The 25,364-nt window shown below is 70.8% G+C and overlaps 1 protein-coding gene across 3 annotated transcripts in view; it reads left to right on the top strand.

Moving 5' to 3' along the window:
* The window catches only part of BAHCC1 (BAH domain and coiled-coil containing 1), a 48,419-nt gene extending 23,296 nt beyond the window's left edge, over positions 1 to 25,123 (top strand). For 2 of the 3 annotated variants that reach the window (XM_070060164.1, XM_070060162.1), the window contains 25 exons: positions 6,040 to 6,162; positions 7,855 to 9,549; positions 9,663 to 9,768; positions 9,862 to 10,037; positions 10,125 to 10,283; positions 10,360 to 10,526; positions 10,613 to 10,946; positions 11,407 to 12,204; positions 14,882 to 15,081; positions 15,183 to 15,319; positions 15,549 to 15,677; positions 17,424 to 17,535; positions 18,047 to 18,321; positions 18,691 to 18,869; positions 18,940 to 19,241; positions 19,333 to 19,440; positions 19,521 to 19,662; positions 19,813 to 19,927; positions 20,015 to 20,090; positions 20,177 to 20,285; positions 20,665 to 20,784; positions 20,878 to 21,054; positions 21,172 to 22,361; positions 22,508 to 22,744; positions 23,624 to 25,123. In XM_070060164.1, coding sequence (XP_069916265.1) covers positions 6,040 to 6,162; positions 7,855 to 9,549; positions 9,663 to 9,768; positions 9,862 to 10,037; positions 10,125 to 10,283; positions 10,360 to 10,526; positions 10,613 to 10,946; positions 11,407 to 12,204; positions 14,882 to 15,081; positions 15,183 to 15,319; positions 15,549 to 15,677; positions 17,424 to 17,535; positions 18,047 to 18,321; positions 18,691 to 18,869; positions 18,940 to 19,241; positions 19,333 to 19,440; positions 19,521 to 19,662; positions 19,813 to 19,927; positions 20,015 to 20,090; positions 20,177 to 20,285; positions 20,665 to 20,784; positions 20,878 to 21,054; positions 21,172 to 22,361; positions 22,508 to 22,744; positions 23,624 to 23,830 — 7,373 coding nt within the window. In that variant the 3' untranslated portion in view covers positions 23,831 to 25,123. The remainder of the gene's footprint in view (positions 1 to 6,039; positions 6,163 to 7,854; positions 9,550 to 9,662; positions 9,769 to 9,861; positions 10,038 to 10,124; positions 10,284 to 10,359; positions 10,527 to 10,612; positions 10,947 to 11,406; positions 12,205 to 14,881; positions 15,082 to 15,182; positions 15,320 to 15,548; positions 15,678 to 17,423; positions 17,536 to 18,046; positions 18,322 to 18,690; positions 18,870 to 18,939; positions 19,242 to 19,332; positions 19,441 to 19,520; positions 19,663 to 19,812; positions 19,928 to 20,014; positions 20,091 to 20,176; positions 20,286 to 20,664; positions 20,785 to 20,877; positions 21,055 to 21,171; positions 22,362 to 22,507; positions 22,745 to 23,623) is intronic. The other variant, XM_070060163.1, reaches the window with a different exon arrangement.
* The last annotated feature ends 241 nt before the right edge of the window (positions 25,124 to 25,364 follow it).

The following is a 25,364-nucleotide window of genomic DNA, read 5'->3' as shown; positions in this document are numbered from 1 at the left end:
TGGGGTTCTCAAGTTAGCCCGGGAATAGGGGGCGAAAAGTTGAAACCAGAAGCTGAGACGTAAGCCAGATTGGGATCCGTCTGATTAGCCCGGGGAGCAAAGGACGGGAAGCCAGATCGTGGGGCGGAGACGTACGCTGGGTTGAATTCGCCAGGCTAGCCCGGGGAACTTAGATTGAATCCTAGTGGCGGAGACGCAAGCTACGCTGTGTTACTCGCGGAAGCCGCCGCGTGCAGAGAGAGCACGGGGCGTGAGTAGATAGGGAACGCTGGCGTAGGCCGTGGTTCAGACGCGAAAGGGTTAAGCGTGGAGACCGCGGACCGCGCAAAGCCGGGAAGCCGCGCAGAGAGGCGCGCGGGCTGAAGCGGCGCAGAGCCGGGAACCCGCCGGCGGGGCGAGGTGCCGGAAAGCCGCAGGGATAAGAGAAACAGAAGTTTGGAAGTAAAAGTGAGAGAAATGGGAATGTTGGCAGACAGAAGTAAAATGGGAGAAATAGGAATGCCCGGAGATAGAGAAATAGAGAAATAAAAAGGCCTCCCTACAACACTGCAATGTGAGAGCTTGGATTCGGTCTGCCTAATCAAGTGAGGCGATGAGCACCTGCGGGCAGCTAGCAGCTTATGCACCGCAGGTCACCGAAGACAGGCACGAATTAACATCAGTAAGGCTTCCCCACAATACAACAATATTAAGCTTGGATTCGGTCTGCCTGATTTAAGGCGGTAAGCGCCAGCAAGCAGCTCGACCAGAGTATGAGCTGCAGGTCACCGAAGATAGGCACGAACCAACACTAATAAGTCTCCCCCACAATAAGGCAATGAGAAGGCTTGGATTCGGTTTGCCTGATAGAGCTTGTAAGCCCCTGCAAGCAGAGCAGAGCATGCGCTGCAGGGCACCGAACACAGGCACGCATCAGCGCCTAAAAACCTCCTCACAACATGGCGAAGAGAGGACCCGGATTCGGTTTGCCTCATTGATAGGACTTGTAAGAACCTGTGGCAACTCTAGCAAGTAGAGCAGAGTGTGTGCTGCGGGACACCGAAGACAGGCGCGTATCAACGCCAAAAAAATAAAAAGAAAGGGGGATCTGTGGGGAGCAGCTCGGACTAGACTAAGTTACTGGAATTAAGACTTATTCTATGCATCTGCTCTCCTCTGTGGGGAGCAGCTCGGACTAGACTGTTACTGGAATTAAGACTTATTCTATGCATCTGCTCTCCTACAATATGGTGCTGGGAGAGGAGAAAACAGCTTCTACCCAGCTGCCTCCAGTTCAACTAATAAACTGTAGGACTTGCTCCTGATTGGAGGAGAGCAGCGTACTCGGCGTGTGGGCAGCCGAGTTGGGATTGGCGGAGAAGGACTATAAAGGAGGAGAGAGACGGCATGCACCAGGAACATCTATGGGGAACATCTAGCTGAAGGAACACCTGTGCAGCCCCGGAGAGAGCCGGCCGGCGGTGTGCCGCTCCCCTGCGGAAGTGGGGAATGTGGCCAGGAGGAACTGCCCTTCCACGGAGGTGGAAGGGATAGTAGCCAACCCGGGAAGAACCAGCAGCAAACCCGGGGAGGGCCGAGCAGACGAAAGAACAGCGCAGGGTCCTGTGTTGCTCCTCCACGAAGAGGGGGAGCGACAGGCAGCCGCTGGAGCGGGGGCGGGACTTCCTGCATTCCCCCCACCAGGACCAGCTGGGGATTTTGGGGGGGCGCCCTAGAGGGGTGGAGCCACCCAGAACATCTGTCCTGGGCCCGAGCTGAGCTGCCTGTCCAGTGCAAGTCCGGGATGTGGGCTCCACCTCTGGCGGACTGCCCCAGGGTGGGGTGTAGTGAGCGGAGGTGACCAGTCACTGTCCAGCCAGCCTGTGCGGGGCGCGGGCAGGGCCCAGCCGGCCCTGTTGTCAGGGAGCCCAGTCCCCCCCGCCCCCAGCTGCTGGCTGAGACCACCCACAGGGCTGATGAAAGGGGACGCTGTTCCTGGGGGCTCAGCTAGGGGAGCAGGAGCGGTGAGGCCCCCGCAGCCGGGGCCCCTCCTCGTGGTCTCTCGTGCCACCTGGAGGGGAGCCGTGGGCGGCCATGGGTGCACGTGCCAGCGCTGGCTGTCGCCAGGCCTGCCTCTGTCACAGCCACACCCGCCCCGGGGCCTGGCCGCCGTCCAGCGGGGCCGGGGCTACACGCGAGAGCGGCCAATGGCTCCCTGTCCCGAGCCTGAGCTTCCTTCGAGGCCTCAGGGCTCATGGGGGCTTCTCGGGGCTGGCGGGAGCCGGGACGGGTTCCCCCCACGCCCACCCACCATGGGGCCCAGAGGCCCCGAGTGCCCCGAGGGGGGCCCCTGCAGCAGCCCCTGCTGGTGTCCCCCAGCAGTGGCCGTCCCTGCACGGCCATGGCACGGGCGCGGGGCAGCCCCTGGGGAGGCCCCTGCGGCCCGGTCCCCTCCAGAGGCTCCACGCTGACCGCCAGCCGGAGGTGGCTGGGATGAGACACACACTGGGGAAGGCAGCGTGGGACGGGGCATCCCGGCCGCAGAACCCTAGTGAGGTGGGGAGGTGGGAGTGGGGGCCCTGGGTTCCCGCCTGCCTGGCCCGGGCCCCACAGGTGCGGGGGCCCCTGACGAGGGTCCAGGCTGGATGCCGACTGTCTTGCTGGTCCCTTCAGCAGCACGGCTGTGCCTGGCACACCGCCTGTTCTGCAGGCGAGGCACCCTCTGTAGTCCAGCCTGGAGCCTGTGGGCTCTCGTCCCCTCTGAGCCTGGGCATCCCCGCTGGGCGGATGCGGGGGTCAGGGCTGTGGTGGGCCAGGCACTGCAGTCCACACCTCCGCTGAGCCACACTGCGAAAGCCCATCAGATCCCGCGTGCGGCAGAGCAGGCGCTGGCGGCTCTGCCAAGGGTGCCCCTTCCACGTTGCCTGTGGCCGCTGGCCGTGGCCCCCGGAGGGGTGGAACCGGCCGGTGGGGAGCAGCTGCCGGTCAGGTGTACCTGTCCGCTGCGGGTGGGGGGTGGGGCTGGCAGAACAGCAGCCCTGGATGCCCGTGGGGGGAGGTGTGGGCTCCAGGGACAGCGTTTCCTGCTGACCAGAGCTGCCCTCCAGGCTGTGCACAGAGGTTAGCTGGGGTGCCCAGGGGTCTGCGTGCGGGCCTGTTGGCTAAGCTTCCAAAGCCTTGGGGTCCCCCCAGTCAGAGCATGGTGTCTTTAAAGATTTATTTGAAAGAGTTACAGGGGGTAGGGTGGACAGAGAGACCTTCCATACGCTGGTTCACTCCCTGGATAGCCACAATGACCAGGGCTGGACCAGACCAAAACCAGGAGCCAGGAGCTTCCTCCAGGTCTCCCACGCGGGTGCAGGGGCCCAAGCATTCGGCCCATCTTCCACTGCTCTCCCAGGTGCATGAGCAGGGAGCTGGGTCGGAAGTGGGGCAGCCGGGACTGGATGTGGTGCCCGTATGGAGTGCTGGCACTGCCGGCAGTGGCTTTGCCTGCCCCCTGAGGGGCTGGGCCTCACGCGGCAGCCCCTGCTGGGCTGAGGCAGCCGTCATAACCCAGGCCAGTGCTGCCTGGAGACCTGGATCTGTTCTCGGCCCTGCGTGCCAGGAGTCGCTGTCAACAGAGGCGCCGCTGACCGCCAGGAAGGGCGTCTCGTGGGAGGGGGCGGGGCCGCCTCGGGTCTCCTGGGAGGGCTCCATGGGGAGCAGAGACGCTCACGCCACCCTGGGCTCCTCCCGGGCGCCTGCCCTAGCCTGTGGCCGCTGTGCCCCTCGGACACTGCCCCAGATGTCAGCTGCAGCCAGCTGTCTCCTGTCCACTCTGCACACCTGCTCCCACCCTGCCCCCGCCACCCTGGACATGGCCAGCAAAGGTGCCCGGCCATGTCCGCCGTCTGTCAGGTGCCGAGCTGATGGTGTGCGTTACGGGACTGGCCGCAGGGCCCTCTGGAGTGGCAGCCGTGACCTGCACCTGTAGTTCTGTCCTTGTCCCCCGGGGCAGCTGCCCAGCCCAGGTCTGTGGTCCACCCATGGCTGCAGGGGCACCAGGCTGGGAAGTCTGGCCCTGGGCTCCAGCCCCCAGCCTCCGGGGCCCTTCTCGTGTCTACCCCGCTGGCTATGCCCTGGCCAGGCCGGGACCCTCGGCCCCCCGGTCCTCAGAAATGCCCCCACCCCCACCCGGCCACACCAGCCCTGCCTTCCAGCTTCGGAGCAGCTGCTGACGCATGAAAGTCATTTATCTTCTTCATCGTTCAAAAACACGGTGTTGGGAGAAGCAAAGGGTCTCCCTCTCGCTGGGGGACCCTCCCCCGCCACTCTCTGCCCCCTCTCACCCCTCTCTGCCCCCCCCTCCCCCCGCCCCTGTCCACCACCCAGGGCCTCAGGGGCTGGGGCTGGGGCAGGTGAGCTGGGGAGCCAGCCGGGCCAGGACCCCAGCCCAGGTTTGGAAGTGGAGGGGTCCGGGGGGCAGAGCGGCTCCTCTGGGGCGAGCGGGCAGGAGGCCCAGACCTCCCTGGGGCACGGGCCCTGCCCTGGGAGGGGGATCCACAGCACAGCCCAGGATTCAGGGGGCGGCTGCAGGAGCTCCCCGGGGCCGCTCCCCTGCCCCGCCTCGTATCCTCCCGAGCAGGGGCCGGACTGGCACACAGCTGCTGGGCTGGCTCCCAGGAGGGGCCGGCGCAGGGCGGGGACGCCTTCCCCGAGCCCGGGACGTCCCGGCGGGGGCGGGGTGAGCTCTGGGCCAGGGCAGGTTTCTCAGTGGAAGGACTTGCGTGTCCCTGGTGTGTGTGGCTCCGAGCCTACGCTGTGGGGAGCGTCCGGGGCGGGGGCTGGGCTCGGAGCCAGAGGAGGGGGTGGCTCTGGCCCAGTGTCTGCACGGGGGCGGGACCACCGAGCCAGGCCAGTCCGCCACCTGGCCCCTTGAGCACCTGCGCTCTCAGGGCGTGGCTCAGGTGTCCATGGGTCACGGGGCCCATGAGTTGTCCCCCTGATGGCACGAGGATCCCGTGATACAGGGATTTTGGGAATGGTGGAGGGGAGCTCTCTTCTGGGGTCCAGCTGCCTGGGGGAAACTTGGGGTCTCCTGCACTCTCGTCACCACCTGGGACAGGGGGAACTCTGGGACAGCCGGAGGAGTCCTACCTGCCCCAGTTTGTTCCGGGTGGTCCGGTGAAGTCGGGGTGGGGGAGGGGCAGGCTAGCAGCTGCCATCCTTAGAGTCGACGCCTCAGGGGTCTCTCAGGACCCCTCTGAATTGCCAGCCCCTTGACGCCCGCTGAGAGTGGCCCTGTCCCTCTCCTACCTCAGGGAGACCCCAGACCCGGTTGACAAACGGCAACCTGGCGTCCAGCCAGGAAAAAGAGACACCTGGGGTGGGGGTGTGAGCCAAGCTGGGGAGGGGGCTCCTTCAGAGGCAGCAGGGCAGGCCCCAGAGGGTCTAAGCCCGGAAGCCCCTGTGGCTGCTGCCCGCCTCCTGCTGACAGAGCAGTGGGCAGGTGGCCTCCTGGGGACAGGGTCAAGGGCGCCGTCCTATGTGTCCTGCAAGCCAGGGACACGTCCTTTCTGGACGGGGAGGCAGAGTGGGCGTCCTAGGAGGCCAGGGCTGCCCAAGGTCCAGGGCCGGCTCTCAGAGCCTTGGTGCTGGGGAAGGGGTCGGATGGACCCCCTCGGGCCAGAGCGGGGCCTGGCTCAGCCAGAGGGGAGGGTGTGGCCCTGGGGGCCGCGATACCCACCACCTCAGGAGGGCCGCCACGGGCCCCACTGGGAGTGTGGGCCGCTGACCAGCACAGCACAGCAGCGTCCAGGTCCCGAGCTCGCCTGGGAGCCTGTCAGACGGTGTGGGCCGAAGGCTGGGAGCTCTGCGGAGCGCACGCCCGCCGTGCCCCCTCCCAGGACACACGGGGGCCCCTCCGTGGCCATCGGCGACTAGGCTTGTGCCCAGCGGGTCAGGGTGCAGGCGAAGACCTGATGTGCCGTTCCCCGTGGCGCTGGGGGTGGCCGGTGGCCTGCCAGGGCTGGGCAGGTGCGAGCAGTGGTCTCTACAGCCGGGTCCCTGCTTCTCCAGCTCCAGGGTACCCCAGATTTTCGGGGAGTCTGGCGTCTACCTTCCTACCCGTGAGCCACTTGGATCACCATGGGAACGGCAGCGTTCTGTACGGGCAGCCTCCTTTCTATGGAGCCCAGAAAGGCAAGTGCTGTGTGGGCCCCTGGGGGGCGGAGGAGAGGCTGGACCTGCCCCCCCGGCCTGCCCAGCGCCCGCGTGGGGAGGCACTCGGAGCAGCTGTGCCAGGGGCACCTGAGGGGCTGCACTGAGGCCCCAGCGGCCCCGGGGGTCCCGGGGGTCCCGGGGAGGCTAGGAACAGGAAGCCTGCACCTCCTGACCGGATTGGCCGGGCAGAGTGAGGGCTAGCGCCAGGGAGGGCCAGCTGTTCCCAGGGCAGGCACCCGGCGTCGGGGGGATGTGGGGAGGGTACAGAGGCCCCAGGGGTGGACAGGACTCATGGGAAGCCTGCAGAAGGCAGCCACTGGGGGAGGCACAGGCGTGGGGGCGGGGCCTGCGTTGCTGGGTTCCCCAGAATCCGTGGCCAGGGAGTGCAGACTGGGGGCAGGAGGGGACAGAAGCTCCCAGGTGGCCCCGGCCCTTGGCCGGACCATGGGACAGGGAGCGCCTGGGGAGGAGGGGCTGGGGGAGTAGGCCCGGCTCCCTCCAGAGGCATAGGGAGAAGGGGTCCCCGGGGGTGCCCAGCAGGAGTCCGACCCCTCAGCGCCTGGAGCCTGTGGCCAGCGCTCCCGCCCGCCCTCACACCTCAGGGTGGTGGTATGTCCATCCGGTCTGCGTCCCGGACCGGGAACAGCTGGTGAGTCCCTGAGGCTTGGTGCTGGCGAGGAGCGTGGGGTGGGGCCGGGCCCGAGGGGTCTGGCTCTTAGCCCTGGACGAGCAACTCCAGTGCGCTGGCCCAGCCCCTGGGCTCAGCGGCCAGGGCCGCCCCGCCCGGAGGACCGTCCCCCACGAGCCCCCGGCAGCCCGGGCGGCCAGAGCAGCTGCTTGGACACCATGTGGCAGGGCGGGCAGGTGGCTGGCTGGTCCCGGCCCCAGAAACCCGACCCCCTGAAGCAGGGCCCGGGACTCCCTCGGGCGGCGCTGGCCGGCCTCAGCTTTCACAATATTGTGGTGCAGCCTCTTCCAAGAACATTATTTGGTTTTGGAAATTGAACTAATTAGGTTTCTCCTGGGCTACCCGGTCCCCTCGTCCCTAATTAGCAGGAAATTGACAAGGGATTTACATGACTGAGGACAGTTTTACAAGTTCCAAATGTTTCTCCTGGGTCCCACCCTCCCCCACCCGCGGGAGAGGCGGGGAGCCCCCTCCCTTGAGGGCAGCCGTGTCCCCCGCCCTGCTGGCCGGCCCGGGTGGAGAGCCAGACGCAGAGCCCACCCGGCAGGAAGGGCTGTCCCGGGCCACAGGCCCAGCCAGGGCAGCAGCGGGAGCCCAGCAGGGGAGGCCCGGGCGCTGGCTTCCTTTCTCGCTGTTTGGTCCCACCCCTGCTCCCGCTGTCCGTCTGGGGGCCTCCCCCGCATGTTCCCAGCCACAAGTCCCCTGGGGGTCTCAGCCCTGATGGGGGAGGGGCACCTGGGGGGGGCCAGGGCTGAGGCCCAGCCGGCTCCTGTCTCCTGGGGGCCGAGGGCAGGGGTGGTGCTGGGGCACCCGCCCGTCAGTGCCTCTGTCTCCCGTTCCAGGTGTTCTTGTGGGTTTGTGTTTAAGTGGGGGTGGGGGAAGTGCCCTGGGCAGCATGTGGGGTTGAGGGAGGCACCTGGGGCCCGAGCCCTTTGGCCGCCCCCCTGCCAGGCTCCCCGTTGACCCCGGCTCTTTGCACACAGACAACTTCTACCTGCGCAACCTGCCCCCCCAGCCCGCGCTGCTGCCCGCCAACCACAGCTTCCCGGGCGTGGCCCGCGCCGGCTCCTGCAGCCGGGACCGGGGTGAGGCCGGCTCCCTGCAGAAGGGCCCCAAGGAGTTCGACCGCTTCCTCATGGGCAAGGATAAGGCCGGCCAGGCGGCCGAGGGCAAGGACGAGGACAGCGGCAAGGATCGGCACAGGCTGGTGCTGCCGGTGCCGGCCGACGGGCACTGCAAGGAGGGCGGCCCCGTGCCCCGCGGCGCCTGCGAGGGCCGCCCCAAGCACCTGGCCTCCTGCCTGCTCAACGCCAAGGTGCTCAACGGCGAGGCGGGCAAGGCCGCGCTGCCCACCTGCGCAGGGGCTGTGCTGGGGTGGCCGGGCGCGGGCCCGGTGCCTTCTGGACGCTGCGCCAAGGAGGCGGCGGGCCCCGCCGAGCCCGGGCCGGCCTTTGGCGAGTGCCTGGAGCGGCGGCAGATGCTGCACCACGCCGTGTCCTACACGGTGCCCTCCGGGCCGCCCCCGCCCCTCAGCTCAGCCAGCGGCTCCTTCCCCTGCCTGCAACTGCACGCCGGCCCGGACGGGCTCTGCCCGCTGCAGGACAAAGCCCCCCGGGACCTGAAGGCCAGCGGGCCCACCTTCGTGCCTTCCGTGGGACACCTGGCTGACAAGAGCCGCCCCTGCCAGGCGGCCGAGGCCTGCGCCGTGGCTGGCGAGGGCAAGGAGAGGCACCTGGAGGGGGCCATGGCGCCCGACCACGCCGTGTCCTACGGTGTCTCCTACGCCCAGCTGAAGGCCGAGGGCAAGGGCGAGCGGCGGCCCGGGGGCTTCGAGACCGGCCCCAATCCGCGCCTCAAGGGCCTGGAGTATCTCGGCGGCGCCGGCCCGGAGGACACCTTCCCTGGGCTGCCCCAGGGTGGCCAGGACAAGGGCAGCTATTTTGAGTGGCCCCCCACCGCCCCCTCGCAGGACTGCGCCCGGTCCAGCCACCAGGACCCGCTGGTGGGGAAGGCCACACAGGCCTGCTGCACCTTGGACAGAGCCGCCAAGGAGGTCCCCGCGGGCCCCCCCGGGGTCCAGAAGGTGGCCCGCATCCGACATCAGCAGCACCCAGCGGCCCCGGAGGCGGAGCCGGGGGCGGTCGGGGCCGAGGTGAAGCGCAAGTCCCTGGAGCTGGCGTCCCTGGGCTACGGCGGGCCCCACCTGCCTCCGTGGGGCGTGCAGGCCGGCCAGGGCCCCACGGCGGCCGTCGGCGAGGAGCGCAAGGGCGGCGCCTACCTGGACCCCTTCAGCAGTGGCCTGCAGCCGGCGGCCCTCCTGTCCCAGGAGCTGCCCGCGCCGCCCGACGAGGTCTCGGCCATGAAGAGCCTGCTCAAGTACAGCCACCAGGCTCTGGCCGTGGGCCAGAAGCTGCCCTTCGTGGGCCTGGGTGGGCTCAAGGCCAGCTGTGTCCAGCAAGAAGCCAAGTTCCCGGCCCCCAAGGGCTCGGGCCCGGCCGACAGGCCCGACTGCGCCCGCAGCCGGGAGCTCGACACCGGGCACGGAGACGGGGAGGTGCGGCAGCCCCCTGTGGGCATCGCCGTGGCCTTGGCCCGGCAGAAGGACACGGCTGGCCGGCCCGAGGCGGCCTACGGCACCAACACTGGACGGCAGGGCCGGGCCGCCCCCACCTTCAAAGGTACGGCCCCACCCCTGCCCTGCAGCCCCCTCCCCCAGCTGCCAGAGTGGGGCCCCTGCCTGCCCGCTCCGGCTGCTGGCTCCCCAGCCTGCGCCCCTCTCGCCCCCGTGCAGCTGGTGCTGGGCCCCGTGCCACACACGCGCTGGACTTGGAAGCCGAGGAGGAGAGGACGCGGCTGTGCGATGACCGCCTGGGGCTGGCCGGCCGCGAGCTGCTGCAGTAAGAGCCAGGCTGAGCCCCGGGGGGGGGGGGGGGGGGGCGGGGTCTCCCGGAGCCACCCCCAGCTGACGGCAGCTTGCCGTGGTTTCGCAGGGACAGCAAAGACCTCGTGGAGTTCGCCCGGCTCCGCCCGGCCAGCAGCTGCCCGGGAGACCTGGCCCCCCACCTCCTGATGCAGAGCGGCCAGCTGGGCGGGGACCCCGCCCCGCACCCGCCCTGGCTGCCCCGCACCCGCAGCCCCTCCTTGTGGATGGGGGGACACTCCTACGGTCGGTGCTCGCCGGTGGGCCGGGGGCTGGCTCGGAGGAGTGACCCCCACCCCGCCGCCAACCCGCTGCTCTGCCCTCCCGCCACAGGCCTCAGCCACCCTGCCCTGCACCAGAACCTGCCTCCCGGCTTCCCCGCCTCCGTGCCCGGCTCCGTGCCCTCCGTGTTCCCCCTCCCCCAGGACGCCCCCACACAGCTGGTCATCCTGCCCTCGGAGCCCACGCCCCACGCCGCTCCTCACGCGCTTGGTAAGGGCCGGTGGGGCCGTGACGCGGCGGGGGCGGGGCAGGGGCGGTGGCTGACGGCTCTCTGCCCCGCCCGCAGCTGACGTCATGGACCAGGCCTCGCTGTGGCCCCCCATGTACGGGGGCCGCGGCCACACCTCGCACATGCAGCCCCCGGGCCAGCTCCCCGTCTACGCGAGGTCGCAGCTGCTGCGGCAGCAGAGGGCGGCGCAGGCGCTGGAGCTGCCTCGGGCCTCCCAGTTCCAGGTACTGACCCTTCCGCCCGGCCCGGCCCCCACAGTGGGGCGCAGGGGCGGAGCCTGGCTGAACCTGCGTCCCATCCCACCCGACAGCGTAAGCCGGAGGATCACCACCTGGAGCCCGAGGTGCCGGCCGCAGACAGGGCCCCGACGTCCACCCACAAGCCAGTTGCCTTAACCCCCACGGCCAAGGGCGCCTCCTTGGCCGCCGCCGCCGCAGGCCCGGCCAGGCTGCCACCCTGCTGCCACTCGCCCAGCCCGAAGCCCCCCGCCCGGTGCCCCAGCCCACCGCCGCACCCCAGTGCTCCCTGCACTTTAACCGTCTGCCCTGCCAGCAGCCCTGGGCCCAGCGCCGAGGTGCCCGGCGCCGAGGACAAGAGCGGGGAGGGCCAGCGGCCCGGAGCTGACCTCACCACCTTGGAGCCAGGTAACAGCAGGCGGAGCTGGATAGGGAGGGGCTGTGCAGCCTGGCGCCCCCCCGCTCCCCTTGGTAGGGCCCACGGGGGAGGCCAGTGGCCGGCTGGCCTAGCATGGCCAGCAAAGGGAGTGCGGTCCACGGCCCCGTGACCTGGGCCTGAGCCAGAGGGGTCTGCAGCAGCCCCCCGTCTGCCGCGCCCTGGCATGGGGCAAACCCCAAACCACCCCAGCTCCAGTGAGGCCACAGAGCCAGCAGAGGGTTTGTGTTTTGGGGTTTTTTTTTAGTTTTTCTCTAGTTTTTTCCTATTGCAGTTAATGGGGCGTGATGCCTCAGACCCACTGCCGCTGGTTCTGGGTCAGAAAAACTGACTGGGCCTCGTGCTTGCCTGTCCTGCCTGAGTCGGCCCCCGGGGACCCCAGAGGCCGAACGGGAGCCTCCTGCCCTCTCCTGACACGCCCCTCCTCCACAGACCTGCCTCCTGGATGCCCACGCCCCTCGGCCGGCATGGGCTTCGCCTCCCTGCCCGCGGACGCACTGTCTGACCTCGTGGGCCCCGAAACTATGCAAACCGCCCCCCGGGGGGCCCCGCCCGAGCCCGCGGGGGCCTTCCTGCCCATGGGGCCGCCCCCCTGCCGCCCCAGGAGCCTGCAGGAGCCTGGGCTGCTCTCGGGGGCCAGGGAGCCCACCCAGGACCTCACCACGCCCCACCCTGCCGAGCGGGGACCCCCAGGGAAGGCGGCAGCCCCCAGTCCCCGAGAGGGGCTACAGGAACTGCAGTGTGGGGCCCTCGTCGAGGCCGGCAGCCCCGAGGCCCCCGGCCAGGCCTGTTCTACTCAGGGAGGGGGGCAGGAGGAGAGGACCGCGGAGCAGCAGCGGGAGGAGGGGGAGCAGGGGCCTGTGTCCGAGGCCCACGCCCCAGCCCCGGAGCCGCCAGCGGGGAGCCCGGGCACCCTCGGGGGACACGAGGAGGGCACGTGCCAGGTGCCCGAGGCGGCCAGGTCGGAGGAAGGAAGCGTAGAGGACTTGGGGGACTGGGCAGCGCCTCCCGAGAGCAGCTGTCCGCCCAGGGTGCTGCCAGGCCTGGACGCCCTGGTGGCCGCCGCCGTCGACCTGGGAGACCTGCCCAGCGTGGACCCGCCGGGCGCCCAGCCCCACAGCGCCACGCCCACGCCCACACCCTGCAGCTCAGGGATGCACGGGATCGCCCTGCTCAGCGAGCTGGCCGAGCTGGAGGCACAGAGGCAGAGGAGCGAGCGGGCAGCGCACGGTGAGCCGGGGCGGGGCCCTCAGACCCCCGGGCCTGGGCGGTGGTCCCTGAAGCGGGCCGGGGCCACTCGTCCCCCCTTCCTGGGGAGCCGTGAGCAGGGACCGACACCAGGTCTGCTCCCAGGGGAGGTGAGCAGAGCCCTCAGGACCCAGGCCCCCTCCCTGCTGGCTCCCCAGGGACCACGTCCAGGGCACAGCTCCGACAGCTGTGGCCGTCCCGGTGTCACACTTGAGATGAGGGGATCGCGGAGGCCTCGGGGCAGGAGGGGAAGGGGCTGTCGCTGCCCCTGTCAGGCCCAGGAGGCTACGGCCAGGCCGTCCCTAGGCCTTGGTCCCCACACCGTGGACCCCAGGGGCGGCCTGTGCCGGGGAGGCCCCAGCTCCCCTGGAAGCCGCCCCCTGGCCGAGTGGCAGCCGCCCTCCCACTGGACCCCCGGGGAAGCCCCCGCTGCATGGGAGCAGCCCACCAGGCGCCCGTGCAGATCCGTGCGTTCCCACGACGCTGATGTCCTAGAGGGAACCGCAGTGCAGGGACGGTGGCCAGGGCTGCCTGCCCTGAGGGCGTGTCCAGGGCCCCTGGAGGGCTGTGCCCAGGAGAGCAAGCCAGGGGTTCCTGGCCAGGGCAGGTGCCCAGCCGGACCTCCAGGGAGGCCGTGCCTGGGCCCAGGGCGCGTGGATGAGGCGCTGCTGGGCCCCGACCCTGTGGGGGCTGCGGTGACTCCATCTGGGGCGCCCGTCTGGCCGTTGGCTGGTGCGTGCGTGTGAGTGACAGCTGGACCAGAGCCCATTTGCTGAATGAAAGCGTGAGGCTCACGTGTGCGGTGTGGGGGGCCGTGTCGGTGACCCGGCGTGCTGCAGCCACTGGCGGCGTGCGTCCAGCAAGCTCTGAGCCACGCTCACCCTGCTCTGCAGGTGCTCAGGCCCCTCCCCCAGGAACTGTCGGCCTGAGCAAGCCCCGTGGCCGCTGTGGTCGGTTTCCTGCTGCCCAGGCAGGATTTGCAGAAGGGGCAGGCAAGGATCCCTGAGTGTGGCCTGGGTGGTCCTGGCCTCCAGGGGCCTGGGTCGGGGCCGGAGAGGGGCCCATGAGCCAGCGGAAGCTGGGGGCTTGAAGCACCGTGGGCAGGGGGCTGCCCGCCCTGAGCCCAACCCCGCCCCCGGCCCCTGCTCCTTCCCCTCCTCTGCCTCTGAGGCTGAGCCTTGAGGGGGAGGACTGGGGTCTTGGCCCTGAACTTGAGTCCAGAGACTTGGGCGCCTCCAGGCGTCGGGAGTTAACCCTGGGTGTTCTGGGCCTGCTGCCGCCTTGCCCTGGGCTTGGTTTGCTGGGGTCTCCTGGGTGGGGCAGTGCTAGTCTGCTCGGGCCAGTGGGCCTGGCATTCTGCGGGGGTCCCGGCAGCTCCAAGTCCGCCTGTTCCTTTGCTGCTGCGGGTTCTCCTGGTGATCAGACACCTCCTGTGGGAGCCCCTGTGGCCGACTCCTGCCCGTCCTCCCTCGTGCACTGGAGTGACCGGGTGCCCCAGTCGGCCCTCGTCAGCCCCTCCTGTCAGGACGACGCTGGGCAGGAGCCGTGGTCGGGCCTTGGGGGCCCCTGGCTACGGGGGTGACGCCGCCTCGGCTCTCCCGCCCAGGCCCTCCTGGCTGGGACCCCGTGACTTCCCCCAGGTGCTTGTGGGACAGACGCCTCCCCGGGGGCTCCAGGCCTCTCCCCGGACGGCCATCCCATTCTGCTGGCTCAAGCTGAGGCCACAGCGGCCCCGCCCGGGCACACATGCAGGCACAGACATACACACGCGTGTGTCACACACACACCTGCCCCCCCCCCACCGTGGGCCCTCTCCTCTTCTTGCAAACTGTTTTGTTTAGAAGGCAGAGAGCTTCCGTCCCCTGGTTCGCTCCCCACTGGCCATGATCGCTGGGCGGGGCCAGGCCGAATCCGGAACCAGGAGCTCCATCTGGGTCTCCCACGTGGGTGGCAGCTTCTGCTGCTTTTCCAGGCCAGAACAGGGAGCTGGAGCAGCCGGGACTCGAACCGGAGCGCCCGTGGGATGCTGGCGGCACAGCGCCGGCCTCGTGTGTGCTTCCCTGCCTAGCCCAGGGCCCGAGTTTGCTAGAATGTTCTTTGCTGGGGTGTGGCCCTGAGGGGAGGAGGGGCCCAGACCTCAGAGCTGCCCAGACGTCAATACGCATGCCGGGTGGGAGGACACGGTGGACGGGCGGAGGACGGGCGGGGCAGCCGCTGGCCTAAACCAGAGCCCGGAGCCGCACATCGGAGTAGCCAAGCGCACGGGCTCCTGACGGGGCGTCCTGGGCCGGGGCCACGCCCGTTTCGTGTCCTCTGTCCAGGGCGTCCACTTGTAGCAGCTGTGAGCCTCCAACACCACCCGAGTCCACCACAGGTCCCCGGGGCGCTGCAGGGAGCTGGGAGGAGCCCCCGTTGCCACGGACACGGTGGGCTGGGGGAGGGGCAGCAGGCCCCACCCTGCGGCCAAGGGGGCTTCTCTCCAGCCAGGCGCCAGGCCTGGTGGCTGCGTCGCTCCCGCCCCCTGCCTGGCCCTTCTGGGTCCCCACGTCCTGGGAGCTGTGTGGGCTCGGCTCAGGGCTGCGCTGAGGCGGGTCGGGAGCCCCTTGAGGGCAGTGCCGCCGCCTTCCTGTGCCTGTGCTGACCCTCCTGTCCCCCCCAGCAGCGGAGGACGTGCTGGCCTTCAACCTGCAGCACCTAGCCACGCTGGCCACGGCCTGGTCTCTGGTGGAGGCTGCCGGCCTGGACAGTGCAGCCGCCTCGGCCCGGCCTCCAGCTGCCGACCCCCGCGGCGGCCCCAGGCTGACCCCTCGCATGCAGATTCTGCAGCGCAAGGACACCTGGGCCCCCAAGACCAAGCCTGTGAGTGGGAGCCTGGCCCGCACTGCTCGGAACCGTGCCGGGGGGACCCCGGGCACCCGGGCTGCCACCCCGTCCTCAGGCCCCTGTGCCCCTGCCCGCAGGTATGCCCCCTGAAGACCGCCATCGACCAGCTGGACACCCAGGAGGTGGAGCTGCGCGTGCGGCTGGCGGAGCTGCAGCGGCGCTACAAGGAGAAGCAGCGGGAGCTGGCGCGGCTGCAGCGCAAGCGTGACCACGAGTATGGGGGGGCCCTGGCGGGAGACGCCCCCGCAGAGGCTGGGCCAGGGGTGCCCCTGGGCTGCGGCACGGCCTCGGGAGCTGTTGCTGTGTGTGCAGGACGTGGGCTGCGGGGAGCTGGGGGCAGGAGGGACCTGGCCGAGCTGGCCGCCTGCCCGGCTCCTCAGGCCAAGTCTTGGCGCACGCCCACCCGGTCTTGGCCCCTCTGACGGCCCCTCCTGCGCCCCCAGGAGAGACGAGCGCTCCCGCAGCCCCGCTCGGCGGGGGCCCGGCCGGCCCAGGAAGCGCAAACACTCCAGCTCGCTGCCCGCCCTGCGCCCCGGGGCCCAGCTGGCCCGGCGTGACAGCAAGAAAGTCAGGTGAGCGCCCGAGGCGGTGGCGGCTGCAGCCAAGGGCAGGCGTGGCCAGCCGGGGCGTGGGTCTGGGCTCCCGCAGGCCCCGTGTGCCCGCATGGAGGTGGGGGTGTCCCTTGCTCAGCCCCTCCCTGCGCCCCACCAGGGGGCTCCAGGCTCCCGGCCAGGGCGTCATGGTCCCCCGGGGGCAGGCCACGTTGGGGGGGCCCCGGCAGCGTGGGTGCCGCGCGGCCGCTGTGCCGCGTTATTGCCCATTACGCGCCCGGCGCGCTCGTCGGCACGCTCCGGGCCCGGCGTAATTGTCCTTCTCGGCTACAAATTGCCTCTCCCGGCAGGCCCATCTGCATAAATCCTCCGGTGCCTCCACGCGCCCGGCATCAATCCTGATGATTTGGTAATAATAGCTAAATCGGCACTAAATGGTTCCTTCAATTAAGACAGAGGCAAAAAATTAATCTCAAGGCTTTATGTCACAAAACGTTAGCAAACGCCGAGAAGGTTGCGGGCTGGGGGGGGGGGGGGGGTCCTGCGTGAGCTGCCTGTGTTCACCATATGGCCGGGGGCCCTCCCTGGCGGCCGCTCTGCCTGCCCAGGTGCCGCTCGGCGGGAGGGGCCGGGCTGTGGCCAGGGAGGCAGGGTGGGCCCTGCAGCTTCTCCTGGCCCCAGGTCTGTGTCTCAGCCCTCGTCCCGGGCCTGGAGGCAGCGGCCTTGGGACGGGAGCAGAGCCGCGTCCAGGCTTCCGCGTCCTGAGGAGCAGGCCTCTGGCCGCGCCCTCCCCGCCTCCCTGCAGGCCGGCACTCGCAGCGGGGGCGGGGGTGGGGGCTCCTGCCTGTAGGAAGTGGGGGTGGGCGTGCAGGGCCCAGTGGCTTCCTGCCCGGCCTCCGCCAGCCGAGGCCCAGCCCCCCCCCCCCCGACAGGAAGGTGAAAGGGGACACAGCCCCGCGAGGCCAAGGTCGGGCCAGGGTCGTTCTCCGTCTGTGGTTGCCATGACACCACGGGCGCCTCTGTCCCCCACAGGAAATGGGGGTGGGAAGGGACAGGAAGTCACGCTCCTGGCATGGGGTTGCTGGGGAGGGGCCCCGGCAGAATCTGGGTGCCTGGGGGGTCTGCCCCAGGCCGGAGGAGACAGCACCCTGTGGGACGGTCTCAGCCTCCCCGCTCCTGGGCCCTGCGGGGGTGTGAGCGCTGGGGTGCAGGGCTGGCAGGTGGGTGCAGGATGGCACCCCTGGAAGGGTCTGAGCCGGCCCCTGCAGACGGGGGTGGGGTGCGGGGTGATCCGGCTGCTGCCAGCACTGCCCTGGCGGGGGTGGAGCCTCAGGAGCTGCCCCAGCCCCCTGGCTCCCCAGACTGGCCTTCCTCAGTCCCCACCCCACCCTCAGAGGGTGGCCTGTGTTCCCGGTGGAAGGAGTGGGGCTGAGACCCAATACACGGGGTCCAGGAGCCGGAGCTGGGGGCTGCCTTCCAGGGAGCCCGGGCCTGGCTCCGACCCCGCCTCCACGGCCTGGCCGCTGGGTCTTTGGGGTCACCGTCGGACAGCAGCTGAACGGTGTCCTTCCCGGCCTGGTGGGAAGACGGGGCACAAACGCCCCCTCCCAGCGAGGCGGGGCAGGCGGGGTGGGGGTGGCCACCAGGACCCCGGCTGCCAGCAGGTGCGGGGGGCTGGATGCCGGCTCCGCCACCACACTGCCTGCTCGGGGCGGGGCCCTCTCCGGGGACCACCAGACAGCAGGCTCCTGTGCCCCACGTCCCCAGGGCCGTGCGGGCCAGCCTGAGCCTGCTGTGCGCGGAGCTGCGCGGCTCCGGCGAGCCCCCGAAGAAGCGGAACAGACTGGAGAAGAGCGTGTACGCGGGACTGCAGGCCGCGGTGAGCCCCGGGGGCAGGAAGCGGGGTGCACCGGTGGGGACCCCGAGCCGGGGCTGCTCGCCAGCGGGGCCTGGCTGTGGGCTCCGTGGTGCTCCCCCCAACCCAGCTCTACAGGTTCTTGCAGAGACGTGGGGATGACCCCACGCGTGGCCACAGCACCAGGTGCCCGCGTGGTCAGGGAGGCACCCCTCTTTCCCACCGTCCTCCTTCCCAGGGTCCCACCTGGTGTCACCCAGTTCCCTGCCAGAGCAGGACGCGGCTCCTGGGCCTCCCCTTTACCAAAGCAAGGGCCCCGACCCCCAAGTCCCCCGGGCCCTCGTCCCCAGCCCCTGCCTGGGCACACAGTCAGGGACCGTGGGCTGGGGTGGGCAGATGTCCCCGCTGCCCTTTCTGAGGTCACCGGCCTGGAGGCGCCACTTCCGGAGCCGGGCGGCAGCAGCAGGGCCGGGGCCCAGAGTCCGGGGCCGCAGCGGGGGGGCCCCGTCGCGAAGCTGCCGCCGCCCCCTTACAGGAGAAGGTGCGGTGCAGGAAGCTGGGTGGCCAGCGCGAGCTGGCGTCCGCCGTGGCCCAGCTGAAGCCCAAGGCCAGGGCCCAGGCGCTGCCTGCCGGCCTTGGCCCCTTTCAGCGGAAGGAGGCCGCGCCGGGGGGACGCGTCCCCAAGAAGTTGTCCCGGGCCAAGAGCGCCAGGGCAGCCGCTGGGCACCCACGGGCTGGCGGCGACGGCGGCAGGGAGGCAGCCACATTCCCCGCCCCACCGGCCACGGCCCGGACGCCCGACGCAGGCAAGTGCTTTGAGGGCTGGGCCCCGGGAAGGGTCAGGCAGAGGCCATGACCACCCCAGACCCGGCAGGGAGGTTCCAGGGAGGGCGTCCTGGAAACCAGGGTTAAAAATAACCACCCCTGCCCGGCCGGCTGACCCCAAGAGGTTATCTGGCCCCCAACGAGCACGCGTGTCCGCAGAGCCTGGAGAGACCCGCTTCCTCCCCCAGCCCTTCCCCGGGAAGCAGGCCGGGCCTGAGCTCCAGGGTGGCTGGGAGAGGGCAGTGGGCGGGGACCCTCAGTCCACCGAGGCCAGACCCCCAGCGCCCAGGCTGCTTCCTGGGCAGGTCCCACCCAGACCTGGAATCAGTGGGTGCCCGTGACTCCCCCAGGCAGCGGCTACGACAGCGAGGACTGCCAGGCCCTCCTGGGAACGGACGCCGCCCGCAAGGAGCCCGGGCTGCTGCTGCATGCGGGGGCCGGCGCAGCCATGCTAGGGCCGTCCCCCTCGTCCGTGGTCAAGATGGAAGCCAACCAGAAGGCCAGGAAGAAGAAGGAGAGGCAGGGGCTGCTGGGTAAGCAGAGGCCGGGCGCCGGGGTGGGGCCACAGCGGGACCCCCGTGACGGCCTCTGCTCCCCGTGCAGGGGCCTGCCGCCTGTCCAGCCCTGAGGGCGAGGTCAAGATCAAGAGAAGGACCGGGAAAGTGAACGTGGGCGCCCAGCTGGAGCGGGCACCAGGCCGGCGGCCTCCAGGAGCCGCAGGCAAGGAGAAAGCCAAGGGGAAGGCCAAGGCCGGCCTGCGTCCAGAGCCAGGGGCCGCCCCCAGCAGGGACGGACTCTTCGGGCCCACCCGGGCCTTCCCCTGCCGCGGGGAGGGCAGCAAGCTGGCCAGCGAGCGGCTCCAGAGGGCCACGCGCAGGAGCGCCGTGCTGCAGCCGGCACTAAGGGTGAGACGGCACCCGCCGCGGGGGGCGGGGCTGGGCCAGGAGGCCGGGGCCCCGCCCTCATCCCCCACCCTGTCCCCCTCCCCTCGCGCAGAGGAAGAACGGTGCGCTGTCCATCACCCTGTCGGCCCGCAACGCCAAGGCCGTCCTGGGGAAGGGCAGGAAGCCGGGCAAGGTGAAAGCCAAACCCTCCAGCAAGCAGGTAGCAGCCCCCGCCCCGGGCAGCCCCCGCCCCAGCCTGACGCCCCTGCCCCCACCTGACGGCCGGCCGCGCCCCTGCAGGGCCAGGGCCGGGCCATGAGCCGGCTGCTGGAGAGCCTGGCCGGGGACGACGACTTCCAGGTCGAGGACGACAGCAGCCTCTCCGAGGAGGACGAGGACCAGGAGGCGGGCCGCCTGAGCGCGGAGCAGAGCGCGGCCCTGGGTGAGCGGCGGGCAGCGGGCGGGCACCCGGCCTGGGCGGTGGCAGGGCCGGCGGGCCCCTGAGCACGGCCTGGGCAGTGGAGGGGCCGGGGCCCCTGAGTGCGGCCTGGGCGGTGGTGGGCCGCGGGCGCTGACCCTGTGCCGCCTGCAGCGCGCTCCTGCACCATTCACAAGGAGGACCTGCAGGACGGGCTCCCCGTGCTCATCCCCAAAGAGGACAGCCTGCTGTACGCGGGCAGCGTCAGGACCCTGCAGCCACCGGACATGTGAGGCCCTGCGGGTGTGGGCGCGGGCGGGCAGCTGGGCCTTGGCCCCTCACCCCTCACCCCTCACCCCTCACCCGCTCCCCCCAGCTACAGCATCGTCATCGAGGGCGAGAGAGGCAACCGGCAGCGCATCTACTCGCTGGAGCAGCTGCTGCAGGAGGCGGTGAGGGCGGCTCTGCCTCCCGGCCAGCCTGGGGGGACAGCAGCCGAGGCCTGCCCGCTCCCGCTCACCGCGGCGCCTTCCCGCAGGTCCTGGATGTCCGGCCGCAGTCCAGCCGGTACCTCCCGCCCGGCACACGGGTCTGCGCCTACTGGAGCCAGAAGTCTCGGTGCCTGTACCCAGGCAACGTGATCCGAGGTGAGTCCGCCCAGCCCCCGCCCGCCCTGCCTGGGAGGCCGTGCCCATGCCCGCGCCGGCTGCCGAGACAGAAACGGCTCCCTGGTGCCCAGGGCGGGAGGCGGCAGCTCCCGTGGGCGGCTGGGCAGAGCGGGAGGGGCCCGGAGCCCTGTGTGTGCAGCTCCGGTGGCCCTGCCTCCCGACGCCGGGAGCTTCAGTCGTCTGAGGCTGGCGCAGCCAGGACGGCGGCACCTCCAGGCGTGGACGGAGCGACAGCTGTCCTGGCACACACACCTGTGCATGGCGGGGGGGCGCTGACAGGGCGGTGACGTCCCGGGCTGTGGACAGCGAGGCGCCAGCCCCGTGCCCAGGCCGCGCTCAGGGCCCGGGCCGTGTGCAGGAGCCTCGAGCGACGAGGACGAGGGCCTGGACTCGGTGGTGGTGGAGTTTGACGACGGGGACACCGGCCACATCGCGGTCTCCAACATCCGGCTGCTGCCGCCCGACTTCAAGATCCAGTGTGAGCCCACAGCCCCAGCGCCCTCCCCGCGGGGCCCCGGCAGCCGACGGCGCCCGCGGCCACGGCACCAGCCCCTCGTCCGCTCTAACGCAGGCACAGAGCCCTCTCCAGCCCTGCTGGTGCCCGGCAGCTGCCGGAGGCCCAAGAAGGCGAGCAGCGAGGCGCCCCCGCCCGGCGAGGCCCCCGCCCCCAGCCTGTCGCCCAAGCTGCAGGACTGCCCTGACGCCCCCAAGACCCCTGGGAAGAAATCCATCGGCAAAGACAAGGCCGGTACGGGCCGGACCTCCGGGCTCCTGGGAGGGAGGGGGCGGGGTGCTCCCAGGAGGGGCACATGGACAAGGCAGCGCCGCTGACCACTGCTCCCTGCCCTGCCCCCACCCCCCCCAGGCAAAGCCGAGCTCCTCACCTCAGGTGCCAAACCCCCCACGGGGGCCTCGGAGCACTTCCTGGGCCGCCGGTGCGGCCCCCTGCTGAGCTGGTCGGCCGTGGCACAGAGCAAGCGCCGGGCAGCGGCGGCCGGCAGGGCCCCCGGGCTGCTGCAGAACCTCTTCCAGCTGCACGGCGGCGCCAGGAAGCTGCGGGCCCGCGAGGCCCTGTTCCCCGTGCACAGCGTGGCCGCGCCCGTGTTCGGCAACGGCTTCCGCGCAGACTCCTTCAGCAGCCTGGCCAGCTCCTACGCGCCCTTCCTGGGCGGTGGGGCCGGCCCGGGGCTGCCCGGCGGCGCCCACAAGCTGCTGCGGGCCAGGAAGGCGGAACGGGCGGAGGCCGAGCGGGCCGGGCGGCGGCGGGCGGGCAGCGAGTTCCCGGTCAAGCTGGACCACGAGGGCGTGACCTCCCCCAAGAACAAGAACTGCAAGGCGCTGCACGCGGGCGACAAGGACTGCGGCCCCCGGCTGCCGCGGCCCCTGCCCGGCCCCGGCTACGCGCACCCGGCCCTCGTGGGCAAGGACAAGAAGGGGCGGGCGCCCGTGCACCCGCTGCCCGTGGGGCTGGCCCTGCGCAAGTACGCGGGCCAGGCCGACTTCGCCCTGCCCTGTGACAGCGACTGCCACAGCTCCTACTCCGACGAGGACGAGCTGGGGCTGGCGGCCCCCGTGCCGCCGCGCTTCCTCGCCCGCCTGCCCACCTCGTCCTCCTCGTCCGGCTCCTCCACCTCCTCCTCCTCGGGCTCCGTGTCCACGTCCAGCCTCTGCTCCTCGGACAACGAGGACTCCTCCTACAGCTCGGACGACGAGGACCCGGCCCTGCTGCTGCAGACCCGCCTGGCCCAGCCCGTGCCCGCCCTCCTGGCCCAGCCCGAGGCCCTGCGCTCCAAGGGGGCCGGCCCCCACGCCCATGCCCCGCGCTGCTTCCTGTCCAGGGCCGCGGTGGCCGGCGTGGGCGCGGGCGCCGGGCCCGGCAGCAGTGGCGGCGGTGGCAGGGCCAAGTTCAAGCGCAAGGAGGCCCTGAGCTTCTGCAGAGCCAAAGAGGCCTCCCGGAGGCAGCGGCTGCCGTCCGCGTCCGCGGAGAACCGGCCAAAGATCTCCACCTTCCTGCCCGCCCGGCAGCTGTGGGAGTGGTCAGGGAACCCCACGCAGGTAGGAGCACCACCCTGCGTCCTCACCTTCCCCTCGCGCAGGAAGGGGAGGGGGAAGCCTGCCCGCGAGGCCCCGCCCCCGGCTGCTGGGCCCTCTGCACCTGCAGCCGGCAGCCCCTGGAGCTCCGCCCCCGCTGTGTCCCGCAGAGGCGTGGCATGAAGGGCAAGGCCAGGAAGCTGTTCTACAAGGCCATCGTGCGAGGCACCGAGACCCTGCGCGTCGGGGACTGCGCCGTCTTCCTGTCGGCTGGGAGGCCCAACCTGCCCTACATTGGCCGCATCGAGAGCATGTGGGAGTCCTGGGCCAGCAACATGGTGGTCAAGGTCAAGTGGTTCTACCACCCCGAGGAGACCAAGCTGGGAAAGCGGCAGAGCGACGGCAAGGTGAGGGCCCGGCCCCCGCCGAGAGGCCACGCCCAGCCAGGGCCCACGGCAGCCCCGCCCCACCCCGCTCCGCCCATGGCCCTGAGAGCAGTTCTCACGGAGGGCCCTGCACGGCAGGCCCAGGCTCCCAGACCCCGCCATGGCTGCCCTGGGCCCCACCCACGGCTGCCCCAGGCCCCTCCCAGGGCTCCCCCAGGCCCCTCCCAGGGCTCCCCCAGCCCCTCCCAGGGCTCCCCCAGGCCCCACCCAGGGCTCCCCCGGGCCCCGCCCAGGCTCCCAGGCCCCGCCCAGGGCTCCCCCAGGCCCCGCCTAGGGCTCCCCTAGACCCCCCAGGCCCTGCTCTTGGCTCCCCCAGGCCCCACCCAGGGCTCCCCCAGGCCCCACCCAGGGTTCCTGGGCCCCACCCACGGCTGCCCCAGGCCCCACCCAGGGCTCCCCCAGGCCCCACCCAGGGTTCCTGGGCCCCACCCAGGGCTCCCCCAGGCCCCTCCCAGAGCTCCCCTGGGTCCCACCCAGGGTTCCTGGGCCCCACCCAGGGCTCCCCCGAGCCCCACCCAGGGCTCCCCTAGACCCCCCAGGACCTGCTTTTGGTTCCCCCAGGCCCCTCCCAGGGCTCCCCTGGGCCCCACCCAGGGTTCCTGGGCCCCACCCAGGGCTCCCCCAGGCCCCACCCAGGGCTCCCCCGGGCCCCGCCCAGGCTCCCAGGCCCCGCCCGGGGCTCCCCCAGGCCCGCCTAGGGCTCCCCTAGACCCCCCAGGCCCTGCTCTTGGCTCCCCCAGGCCCCACCCAGGCTCCCAGGCCCCGCCCAGGGCTCCCCCGGGCCCTGCCCAGGCTCCGCGGTGGCCTCCAGCGCCCGTGTGCCCGCCCGCCCGCCCGCAGCACGCGCTGTACCAGTCGCAGCACGAGGACGAGAACGACGTGCAGAGCATCTCCCACAAGTGCCAGGTGGTGAGCCGGGAGCAGTACCAGCAGCTGAGCCGCAGCCGGCGCGGCCGGGACCGCCAGGACCTCTACTACCTGGCGGGCACCTACGACCCCACCACCGGCCGCCTGGTGACGGCCGAGGGCGTGCCGGTCCTCTGCTGAGCCGCCGGCCCGCAGTCCTCGAGAGATGAGAATCCAAGCCATATTTCCTAGTACCTCGGACCGGCTCCCGCCTGGGAAGCAGGGATCAGGTGTGTTATTTATTTCTCTGTACATAGCGTGTCGGGGGTTTCATGGACACAGTGGAAACGGACTTCCCCGCCCTGGGGACGAGGTGCGTGCGTGTGCGTGCGTGTGCGTGTGTGTGCGTACGTGTGTCGGGGTTCTGTCCGGGGTTTTCTTTGGAAATGCACTGTTCTCGGCCGCTGGGGCGGCAGGCGGGGAGGGGCGGGCCCCAGGGGTCACCCCGGGGGACAGCTGTGTGGGCGGGAAGTCGCTCATCCGTGTAGACAAAGGCTTCCGGAAGCCAGAGCAGAGTCCCCGCAGCAGCCACAAGGATCTTACCTCTGTTTCCTACGACAAAGACGAACAAATCCCTCCCGGCGGCGGCGGCGGCGGCGGCGCAGGCGCAGGCTCCCCTCTCGTCCCTTGAATATTCCAGGTGTTGCTGGGCCGCTCGGCCAGCTCCTGCCCCTCCCCCCGCCCTAGCCCAGGCTCCGAGCCCCTTCCTGGGCTCCAGGATGCTGGGCCCCCTTTACAGGGCCCTGGAAAGAGACCCCTCCCCACGCGACCCCATCCCAGCCCCCGGGAGGGCCCTGCCCTCTCCTTCTCTTCCCCCCACCCCACCCCACCCCGGGAGCCGTGGCGGGGGGGCAGCTTGGTGGGCTTGCGCCGGGGGCGGGGACCCCCATGCCCACATGCAGGGCCCCCGGGGCTGTGGACTGGGCCCCCCACCCCTCCCCCAGGCCCCCCTGTAAGCCCCAGGACCAGCTCTGTGTGGACACGGCCTGGGAATGGCAGGTGTGGGTGGGTGCCTGGCCCCTGCCCGCAGGCCGGTTCAGGCCGACCTGGAGCCCCTCCCACCCCTCCCCGCTGCCCCCCATTCCTGCGGCTCCACGGGAGGGGCCGGTGGGCGAGTGGGGTCCCGTCTCCGTCTTGGCACGAGTGCAATATTCATTCCTGGTGGCGTCGGGGGACGTGGAGTGCAGGAGCCGGGCCGCGTGGCTGCGTGGCCGCCGCTCCGTGCGGGGCCGGCCTCTGCCCTCCGTCCGCCCGCCTGAGCCGGCAGCCGCGAGACGTGTAAATGTGTAACTAAGAGGAGGGTTGGATTTTTTTTCAATGTAAACACTAAAAACAAACAAAAACACAGGTTTTATGAACAGCAAACTATGTAAAGGCATTTTAGTATTAAATTTTTTATTGATAACTTGCTTAAGAATAAATATATAAACTATTGTCAGGCCCTCCCTCCACCGGGATCTGCGCTGCCCCGGCCCGAGACCCCCAGGGCCAGGGCCCCTCTCCTGGGCAGCCTCCCGAGGGGGAGGGGACGCGCCTTCCCCAGGCCCAGCTGCGGGGTCAGGAGCGGCTCAGGGTAGGGGGCGCCCCAGACAGTCCCGCCCCCAGCAGGCTGCATCCCGGACTCCCGGGACGAGGCCTGGCTGGGATGGGAGACCCCGAGTAGGGGAGCCAGGAC

The sequence above is a fragment of the Oryctolagus cuniculus genome, chromosome 17 (assembly GCF_964237555.1).
Source record: "Oryctolagus cuniculus chromosome 17, mOryCun1.1, whole genome shotgun sequence".
In the NCBI taxonomy this organism is placed as follows: domain Eukaryota; kingdom Metazoa; phylum Chordata; class Mammalia; order Lagomorpha; family Leporidae; genus Oryctolagus; species Oryctolagus cuniculus.
This window is presented reverse-complemented; position numbering and strand designations above follow the sequence as displayed.